At 57.0% G+C, this 10,445-nt stretch overlaps 1 protein-coding gene across 11 annotated transcripts; it reads right to left on the bottom strand.

The window, feature by feature from the left end:
• Window positions 1–1,518: 1,518 nt before the first annotated feature.
• Window positions 1,519–10,422, bottom strand: ENTR1 (endosome associated trafficking regulator 1). Of its 11 annotated transcripts, none has more exons than XM_034929516.3 (10): window positions 10,202–10,422; window positions 9,964–10,113; window positions 8,872–8,940; window positions 7,695–7,807; window positions 7,019–7,435; window positions 5,779–5,852; window positions 4,967–5,078; window positions 4,507–4,569; window positions 3,930–4,069; window positions 1,519–2,541 (listed from the first exon to the last, which is right to left on the bottom strand). In XM_034929516.3, exons 1-10 carry the CDS (start codon window positions 10,269–10,271, stop codon window positions 2,502–2,504), a joined length of 1,248 nt encoding a protein of 415 aa, XP_034785407.1. In that variant the 5' UTR covers window positions 10,272–10,422; the 3' UTR covers window positions 1,519–2,501. The 11 variants fall into 11 exon arrangements, with proteins under 11 accessions (XP_034785407.1, XP_034785406.1, XP_034785405.1 ...); XM_034929515.3 differs by having other exon boundaries at window positions 1,519–2,482; window positions 4,994–5,078; XM_034929514.4 differs by having other exon boundaries at window positions 1,519–2,482; window positions 10,202–10,358.
• Window positions 10,423–10,445: the final 23 nt, after the last annotated feature.

Here is a 10,445-nt window from a genome sequence, read left to right as displayed (position 1 = left end):
GGCACCCGGCCACCTGGTCACGATCCGGAAGACCGGCCCTTACTGGCTGTGACCTTCGGCCATCGCTGGACCTCTCTGTGCTTGTTTCATCCTCTGTTAACGGACATGTTGGGGTTTGGTTAAGCAACGGATGAGAAAGTCTACGTGAAAGGCTTTTTCCCCAGCCTGCCCTGCGTGCTCAGGACCGCCGAGGCCAGGCCGATCTCCAGGCACGTGCAGGAGACTGAGGCCAGAGGGTGGGGGCCCGCACCACACAAACTCGTTTCCCTGGTCACCTGTGCACACCCTCTGGGGTCTCCTGGCCTGGAGAGCTGCCCCGGGGCACTCCCCTAAGTGGGCATTCATTCCTTCAGGAACGTGCCAGGGCTAACTCGGCCGGGAGCTGGGCAGGGGCCTACAGTTCCTGGCTCCTGAGAGCTTCTAAGTATCGGTGCTGCAGAGACATCCTGGGCCCAGCCAGTTGAGGGGGCCTCCACTCCAGCCTGGGGTGAGCTAGGGGCATCAGCTGGAGGGGGTTTGCCCTGCCTACCCAGGAGGTGGGCTTTTGGTGGCAAAGGGCTAGGCCCAGGTGAGGCCAAACTGGGAGCTAGGGATTGGCAAGAAACAGATGGAGGGGATGGAACCAGGCGGCTGGGGGCTCCTCCAGCGCCTCGTTTCAGTCCCTGCATCGGGCTTGAAATCCGGAGGCAGAAGGCAGGCACTAAATACCGCACCACAAATTGTATTTTTAAACTTCTATCAAACGCTTCAAACACAGACATCAAAAGAGAGGGGTGCGCAAAACCCACATGCCCATCCCCACCGCGCTTCCCTGGGCCCCACCTGCTCCATGAGCTGCTGGCATGAGGGCCAGGGGACCACCCCGCTTCACACGCATCTGGTGGATGGGACCCGCCTGGCGATCTGGCCTTTGTGACCCCCACCCCATCAAATGTTGTCTCTCCCAAAGGGCCTCAGGGAAGGCCTGTGGCCTGAGGCATCCTCGCCAGATGCCCCCATCCTGCTGCTACAGGGCTCCCAGAGCTGCCTATACACTCAGAACCTCATTCTGGCACTTCCCAACCACAGCACCCTGTCTCAAGTCAGCTCTGCCAACAGAATCCAGAGCCTGCTTTCACCAACCAGCAGGAGCAGGAGGCGCATAGGGCTAGGCAGCAGGACCGCTCCAGAGTGACTGCTGGAAAGCTCTGGCCTTCACCTGTAGCTAAGGCTAGGGGTCTAGCAATTCAGACGCCTTGTTTGAAAAATTCAACCACATGATCTGAAAAGATGATCCAATGCTAGAATCCAGTCTGTCCAGCTCTGAAACGTGCAGCTGCGTGACTCACACGTCCATCACGTGTGGGTCCCAGTGGTCAGGCCCAGGCAGCAGTGGTCTGAGTCTGCCCCTAACCCCAAGGGCTGAGGACCTGGAGAGAATCTGCCAGCACAAGGCACCAGTTAGGGCAAGAGCAAGTGAGGTGTGGAAGCCCACGGCGTTCTCCAAGGACTGGCTAAGTCAGCAGAGAAGAGACAGTGTGGTGAACTACAGAATTTATTAAATAAGAAAACTATCAATTGGAACAGGAGGAAAAAAAAGTTTTAAAAAAAATCTATAGGAAAATAGTCAAAAAAGCATTTAGTGCTCGTCGCCGTCCCTCTGAGGGGGGCCGTCAGAAAGGCAGCTGGGACCTGACAGACCCGGGCACATACTTGAAATTCCTGAATTCTAACCTGCATTGTACAAAATGCCACTTGAAACGTCCACCAGAACCCCCAGCCAAAGAGGCACATCTGGACAGCTTCACAGCACGGAATGTGTGACCTTGGTTCCTGTGGGTCCCGGAGGAGGACAGCAGCAGCCACGCGGTGGCCCCTGCACACTCAGGCCATGACTGCAGGGACCACCCACTGGGGCCACAAGAGTGACCCGGGAGCCAGAGGGAGCCCTGAGCATCGGCGGAAGGCACAGGTCCCTGCCCAGGGTGGCCATCTCAGAGGCACATTTAGTGTTTGTTCTACTTATGAAATCAAGGACAATCAATTGTACTTATCTTACAACTGATGTTCTGGGATGGCACTGGAAAACACTGATTCCAGAACCACTCTTTTTCTTAAAATCACTGGCTTTTATGACAATGTCTTCCAAGAGCTCATTAGAATCTATAAGATCGCAGGAATTTCGCCAAGAAGGGCTGCATAGAAACCACAGAGACAACTCGGCCAGGGCTGCTCCCATTGTGGTGGCCAAGAACTGGCTGAGGGCACGACACTGGACTCTTGCGATCAACACTTTACTCTGGGTGAAGACTGCATATTTAAGGACACAACTGCACATTTAGATCGAGCGGTGGTGACCTCAGGGTATACACGGAGCTTCATGCTGAGAACACCCAGGGGTCCTCAAGAGTCTTCCTCCTCGTCTTTAATTTCAGAAATTCTGTCTATAGATTTAAGGATTTCGGCAACAAGATTCAGTGTCTCAGCTCCGGAAACCAGTTGCCTGAAAACAAGCACGGATATCAGGATGGGTGGCAGCAGCTACTCAGCAGCAACGGGGTTCTGGGGGGAGAAAGGGGAGGGGTTGGTAGGGGGAAAAAGGGAGGGGTTCCAAGGGGTAGGGAAAGGGGAGAGGTTCTGAGTGGGAGGAAGGCGAGGGTTTCCAGGGGGAAGAATGGGGAGGGCTTCCACGGGGGGTGGGGGGGAGAAAGGGGAGGGGTTGGTAGGCGGAAAAAGGGGAGAGGTTCTGAGGGGGAGAAAGGGGAGGAATTCCGGGGGGGGGTGGGGAAGGAAGGGGAGGGTTTCCATGGCGGGGAGGGATTCCACAGGGGAGGGGTTCTGGTGGGGAGAAAGGTGAGGGGTTCCAGGGAGAAAGGGACAGAATTCTGGGGGGGAGAAACAGAAGGGGTCTCAGGGAGAAAGGGGTGGGGTTTGCTGGGGGGAGAAAGGGACAGGGTTCCAGGGAGAAAGGGGTGGGGTTTGCAGGGGGGGGAGAAAGGGACAGGGTTCCAGGGAGAAAGGGGTGGGGTTTGCTGGGGGGAGAAAGGGACAGGGTTCCAGGGAGAAAGGGGTGGGGTTTGCCGGGGGGGGGGAGAAAGGGACAGGGTTCCAGGGAGAAAGGGGTGGGGTTTGCCGGGCGGGGGGGGGGAGAAAGGGACAGGGTTCCTGGGAGAAAGGGGTGGGGTTTGCTGGGGGTAGAAAGGGACAGGGTTCCAGGGAGAAAGGGGTGGGGTTTGCTGGGGGGAGAAAGGGGTGGGGTTTGCGGGGGGGAGAAAGGGACAGGGTTCCAGGGAGAAAGGGGTGGGGTTTGCGGGGGGGAGAAAGGGACAGGGTTCCAGGGAGAAAGGGGTGGGGTTTGCGGGGGGAGAAAGGGACAGAGTTCCAGGGAGAAAGGGAGGGGCTGGGGGAGAACCACACGTTTTCCACTCCTAGCTCCTCTTGGAGGAGACCCACACCTGACTTCACAGGAGACGGCTCCCTTGTTCACAGGGAGTGCTCTGGGGGCCAACACCGCCCTGCAGAGCTCAGCCCAATGGGTGGCAGACACTCACCACTGTCACAGTCATGGTGGCTGGTGTGTCCCCAGCCAGGCACAGCAGTAAGGGCCTTCTGGGAATTGGCTTTTTCAGCAGGAGGGAAACCCCCACCGTTTCCTTTATTTAGAGCTTTAGTGCCCACAGGGGGTGGGGCTGAGGTTCAGTGCAGGGTGCTGTGGCTGTCTGCACCTCCCAGGTGGGATCAGACACTGCGAGGCAGGTTAGAAAGCCTGTGGTCTGTCCACACAGTGACCCAGAGAGCTAACAGGACCACTGAGCACGCGTCCCTCCCTGCAGCTCCCTGGTCCTCCAGCCACGGTGCCATCAGCCTGGGCCCCCACCCAGGATCACTGACGACCACTCCAATCTCACCCCTTTCCCCGCCAGGCTTCCCGGTGCCTCCCAGGCACTCACTTGATGGAAGCCTGTGCGCTATTCATGACCACCCGGAGGTTCTGCAGGGCCACATCGGCGTTCTGCTTCACCACGGTCAGGCTGGCGCCCTGGCCGCACCGCAGGGCTTCATTCTCTCGCTGGAAGTTGGAGACCTGCGCCTAGGGGGGACGGTTATGGCTAAGGACAGAGCAGCTCCGAGGCAACCCAGCTGAAAGTCACCACCTGGCGAGGCGAGGGCTTACCCGTGGGGGCCTGACACTCAGGATGGGTGCTCTGGCGTAACTGGGGGCTCGCCTCTGGGACTGGGGGCCTAATGGCTTCCCCTTCACTCCAGTATATGCCCAGCACCTGGCTCTATGGCAACAGGGACTCCTACAAGTGGATGCCCCGTGCCAGACCCCAAACTCCCAACAGAGCTCCAGGGCCTCCCTCTGCTTCAGGCCCTGACAGCAAGCGGCTGCTGTCCTCATTTGAAGTCCTTTCTCTGCTTGGGCTCAGGGGAAACCCCAGCAGAGTCTTTCGCCTCTTTCTTACTGAATTCATTATGTGACTCCACAAATCAAAGAAAAACACTGAAGTCCCTTCCTTTAATTACCTGGAGCAAACTGATTTCCTGTTTTAGTTTCACAACGTGGTTTTCTGCCTTTACAGCCCGTTTCTGTTACCCAAAAAAGAAAAACCACAAAAAGCATCACTGATGTCCTCACATTCATACCAGACACGGGCCCCAACCCAGGGAGCAGGAGGGCACCCAACCTGGCTGTGGCCCTTCACAGCCCCTGTGCCCCTCCCAGTCCCGCCTCCACTCTCAGACCACCCCTGGGAAGGGCTCATCGTGCAGTGTCTGTGCTCTGGCCCCCCACTCCCCACGGATGCCCTCGTGGGCCAGCTATCCCCAGGCACAGCGAGACAGCGATGTCAAAGAACACCAGTCCCAGAGAGCCACATGGCCCCACTCCCAAGGGCAGGCTGCACCGGCTGCTGAGGACAACAGCACTTTCTCAGGAGCGCTCCTGCCCCACCCAGCTTGTCTGATTCAGAGAAGAAACCCATACGGTCATCAGCTCCAGGTTCTGCTCCACCTGCTGAACCACCGACTCCAGGTCGTGGTAGTCGCTTTCCTCCTTGATCATTTTTGCTTCTAATTTCCGCTCAAGTGTCCTCACCCTTGTTAAAGAAAAACCCGAGTTGTTAATTTCTGTGGCTACTTTTAAGAGGACTACAAAAAGATACCTCATTAGCCAGATAAAACCCGCTAAGAGCCTGTGATGGAATGGGTCTCAGGCACAGAGGGGAGGCAGCGGCAGCCTCAGGCCTGGACCTGTAGCCACCAGGCAGGCGTGCAGGGAGCGGCTCTCACAGCACTGCTGCTCCCACAAGGTGTTCGGTGGCTTTTTGCCTAAAGTTTAAAATAAACCTTGGCCAGGCGCCGTGGCTCATGCTTATAATCCCAACACTTTAGGAGCCTGAGGCAGGAGGATTCCTTGAGCTGAGGAGTTTGAGACAAGCCTGGGCAACATAGTGAGACCCTGTCTCTACAAAAATAAGATTTAAAAATTAGCCAGGTGCAGTGGCGAACGCCTGTGGTCCCAGCTACTCAGGAGGCTGAGATGGGAGGATTGCTGGAGCCAAGGAGGTCAAGGCTGCAGTGAGCCGTGATTGCGCCACTGCACCCGAGCCTGGGTGACACGGCAAGACTGTCTCAAAATAAACTTTTAGGCAGAACACAGAAATGTGTTTGATGCTGAACATTTATATACAATAAAACCCAGATCTGGTTTGACTGATTACTTCATTATCATTTAAAAACGGATTTCCCTGTGTATTAGATGTTGTGGATTGCATTCCTAACTAAAAGCTTACATACATTTCTGTTTGAGCTTCAGAGAAGCTCTGAACCTCATTCAGCTTTCTTCTCAGCTTAGAATTTTCATCTTTCAGCTGTGGAGAGAGAACATCCTTATTAGAAAGTCAGCATGTCTGGCTCAAAAGGGCGTGTGCTTCTGCGGTGTGGCTCCAGAGCCTCCTGATAAGCAGAGATGCTGGGTCAGTGCAGCGTCCACCTGCAGCCACTACAGAGGGAGACCACAGACGGGGGCAGGCACTTTTCAAACACCTGTGGTCACAAATGCCAGTTAATTTTACTCAGAGGCCGGGCGGGGTGGCTGGCGCCTGTAATCCCAGCACTTTGGGAGGCCGAGGTGGGCGGATCACAAGGTCAGGAGTTTGAGACCAGCCTGGCCAACACGGTGAAACCCCCGTCTCTACTAAAAATACAAAAATTAGCCAGCAGTGGTGGCGGGCACCTGTAGTCCTAACTACTCGGGTGGCTGAAGCAGGAGAATCACTTGAACTCGGGAGGCAGAGGTTGCAGTGAGCCGAGATCATGCCACTCCACTCCAGCATGAGCAACAGAGTGAGACACTGTCTCAGGAAAAAAAAAAATTTCTTTTTTTTGAAACAGAGTTTCACTCGTCGCCTAGGCTGGAGTACAATGGCGTGACCTCGGCTCACCGCAACCTCCGCCTCCCGGGTTCAAGCGATTCTCCTGCCTCAGCCTCCCAAGTAGCTGGGACTACAGGCACCTGCCACCAAGCCCGGCTAATTTTTGTATTTTCAGTAGAGACAGGGTTTCACCATGTTGGCCAGGCTGGTCTCAAACTGCTGACCTCAGGTGATCCACCCACCTCGGCCTCCCAAAGTGCTGAGATTACAGGCGTGAGCCACGGCGCCCGGCTAAAAAAATTTTTTTTTTACTCAAGAGCTTATAACCTTTTAGGTGATTATAATTTTTTAAAAATTTTCCTCCTCTTGGAACACTTAGCAAGCTGGCGACGGCAGCCCGCCTTTACTGAGGGTACAGCCCTGTAAGTGCCCAACTGCATCCAATTCACAGCTTCTAGCTCACCAGTCCTCTTTAGCTGGTTCTATTCCCACGTGTAACCAGAAGCAAAGTCAAAGGGAAAGTGGATAGCAGGCTGTCACGCAAGTCGCCTTGTCCTGGAAATCAAACCAGGCCACCCAAGAGGTAGGATGGCTCCAGGTTCTCCCCGGGAGAAGCCGCTCGGACAGGCGCTGTGCCAGAGGGCGCCGCGAGGCTCACTTACTGCGTCGTAACTTATCTGCAGCGTCCGCAGGTGCCTGTCTCCCAGAGACTCTCCATGAACCGCAAAGTCTGCGCTAGGACTCCCTGCCGGAGAGGCCGGAGACACGCGAGAATCAGTGTCACTCAACGCCCACGAGGGCAGAGACTCAGGCCCTGCCAGCTCCGACGGGGTGGAGAAAAAGGAAAGGTATGTGCTGCAGGGCGACGTGCCGGCAGGGACCCTCTCGGGGTGAGTCTGCTCGATGGCAGACGGCAGGTAGGCCCCACTCCATCCGGTGTCCTCATCCTCCTCCTCATCCAGGAGGTCACCGGCCCCTGTCGGGTCCTCGAAAAATGGCTGCTGATACTCCAGGCCATACCCCCCGGTTTGGGAGGGTGGGGAGTTGTGGTCAAGTCCCAGGGAATGCCTCGAGGCTTCCTAAAAAAGAAAAAAAAACAATGGAGGCCATGCTTCTGACTCGGAGCGCATCTTCCTTTCTGTGTTCTGCCTCGGAACAAGAAGAAAGGCCCAATCTCTCTACCGGAAGGAGCCCAGCAGCTTCTGAGCCCAGAGCTGCTCCCCAGCACTGACGCCTGCCCTGCTCTGCCACACTCATGCACGATTCCTCCAAAGGAGGCTGCAGAGGCCGGAACAGAAACGTCCCACAGAGCCATCGCCCACAATGCCGTGGATTTACCTTTGCATAAATTCTGCTGGCCGGATCCTCCTTCGACAGGCCGAGGTTCTTGGTCTTCAGAAACTCTTTAAAAGAAAATGGATTTGCCTCTTCAAGATCTTCGAATCTGTCATCTGAAATAATAGACATCACAAACGCATAAAGTCTACTGAAGAGCGTTGAAAGGGAACCTTCCTGTTCACCTGTCTTTCCAGAGCATGGCCACATGTGAGATCGGGCAGCCACGCTCGTCATTCTACCATGACTCAGGCGGCACTAGGAAGTGTGAAGGTGGCTGAAGGTGGGCAGTGACACAGACGTGCGTCTACATTTGCAATCTTCTCCTTCCACCCCTCGGCCCCTGCTCCCACACTGTGCTGCTCACTAAAGCTCCCCTGGGGAGCTTTAAAACGACCCAAGCCACTCCACTGCACACACCCGGCTCCCTGGTGTGAGGTCAACCTGTGCTAGGAGCTCTCAAAGCTCCTCAGGTGGCCGGGTGTGGTGGCTCACGCCTGTACTCCCAGCACTGTGGGAGGTCAAGGCGGGCGGATCACGAGGTCAGGAGATGGAGACCATCCTGGCTAACACGGTGAAACCTCGTCTCTACTAAAAATACAAAAAATTAGCCAGGCGTGGTGGTGGGCGCCTGTAGTCCCAGCTACTCGGGAGGCTGAGGCAGGAGAATGGCGTGAACCTGGGAGGTGGAGCTTGCAGTGAGCCGAGATCGTGCCACTGCAGTCCAGCCTGGGCGACAGAGCGAGACTCCGTCTCAAACAACAACAACAACAACAACAAGCTCCTGAGGTGCTGCAACGCTGGGGACCCAGTGCCCCCTGACCCTCTTCCCGACTTTCCTACCTAGGTAGCCTAAATAACGCCCACTCTTCCCTTCTCCCTCTTGCCACCGCCTTCCCACCCTCCGGGGACTTAAGCAGCCACACTTGACCCTCCCAGCTGTGAGCCCCATGTAAAGCTGGCTCCTGTGGCCCCAGCCCCCGAGGTGGGGCTTCCCCGCTCCCTGATGTCACCTCGCTCCTACTCTAGGGTCAAGACTGAACCCTTGAAATCCCACCCCCACCTGCTCTTTTGGGCTCCAGCTACACCACATAGCCAGTCACATTGACAGTCCCACCAGACACGTGCCTGGCACTGTGTTGGATGGAGACAAGAAGAAAAGGTTGCTGAACTACTCTACCTCCAAAATGTGTCCCGTGGGCTCCTGACGGGCTCTGCTTAGAACATTTCCCCTTTCCATAGCCAAAATCTGCAAAGAAACAATGTCACCCACCATGCTGGCAGGAAGTCTTTATGACCTCACATTTGATTTTTTTCTTTTGCACATGGAGTCTCCACTGCAGTGGTTCTCACAGTCTAGAGAACTTTTTTTTTTTTTTTTGAGACGGAGTCTTGCTCTGTCGCCCAAGCTGGAGTGCAGTGGTGCGATCTCGGCTCCCTGCAAGCTCCGCCTCCTGGGTTCACGCCATTCTCCTGCCTCATCCTCCCGAGTAGCTGGGACTACAGGCACCTGCCACTACGCCCGGCTAATTTTTTTGTATTTTTTGTAGAGACGGGTTTTCACCGTGTTAGCCAGGATGGTCTCAATCTCCTGACCTCATGATCCGCCTGCCTCGGCCTCCCAAAGTGCTGGGATTACAGGCGTAAGCCACTGCGCCCGGCCAGCCGAGAAAACTTTAAAAAAAACACAAGCTCCCAGACTTGTGACCCTGGAGATGGCCTGACTTGCAGACTGGCCCTGGTGTCTGTGGTCTGAAAGAGGCTCCTCAGCAGATTTTGAAGTCCAGCCGGGGCAAGCGCGTCCTCTTGTCTTGTGACAACCCCCGAATGTCCTCAGATCCTGGCATAACCATACAAACACTCCTGCACACCCCGGGCACCCAGCGGCACTTCTGCTTGGGTAGAACGAGGACGAACCAGATCTGGCCACTGCCCGGCTGTGGAGGCAGATGGAATGCTCCAGCTCGGTTTCCAATCACTGCCCACTAGGTGAAGGCACCCCGACTGCAGCCCCACGAGGAAAGCGGGCGGGCTCCTGTGCTCCCCGGGCACTAACCATCCTGTACTGGAACTGTCTGTCTTGGGGGAGGTCTCCCCGCAACCAGACTGTGAGCTCCTAGCAGGGGACTCCGCCTTTGAATTCCGAGTGCCTGGCACGCAGTGAGCGCTCTGCTCATTGATGGGTCAATGGACGAGCTCGTGCTGCAGCGGAGGTGCCACACGTGGCGCGGGAACTGGAAGCGTCCCCGGGGCCGGCGCCCTCGTCTCTCACCTGTGTCTCCCACGGAAGCCAGCACCGGGCTGGGTACATAGCACATAAAGGCCGGCCGAATGCCGAAGAAGGGGGAGTCCAGGTCCCTGCCATGGGGGCGCTCACAATTTAGCTGGGGGAGACAAGACCGGCGCTCATAGAACGCTGGAGCTGGAAGCAACGACAACAGCGACTTTACTGCGTGCCGGGGCGGCCGCCGCCCACCTGGACCGCTGGACTCGGCCCCTGCCCCGCTCACCGTCGGGAATGGCGAGGCTCCGGGCTCGGGACAGCGGGGTGGCGCCCGGGCGGCGCTGGTAGCCCGACATCGCCGCCGGCCCGGCGGGGCACGACCTGCCTAGCCCGGCAGCGGCGGCTCCATGGCCCCGGCTCCGCCCGTGCCGCGGCCCGCGTCGCCCGCCCCCGTCGCCCGCCGCTCGCCGTTCGGCCGCCCCCGCTCCTCCGAGCCTCTCGCCGCTGCTTCCGCTCCGAGCACCGGAAGC

The sequence above is a fragment of the Pan paniscus genome, chromosome 11 (genome assembly GCF_029289425.2).
Source record: "Pan paniscus chromosome 11, NHGRI_mPanPan1-v2.0_pri, whole genome shotgun sequence".
Taxonomy (NCBI): domain Eukaryota; kingdom Metazoa; phylum Chordata; class Mammalia; order Primates; family Hominidae; genus Pan; species Pan paniscus.
The sequence above is the reverse complement of the archived record's forward strand: the minus strand, read 5'-3'. Positions and strand labels throughout refer to the sequence as shown.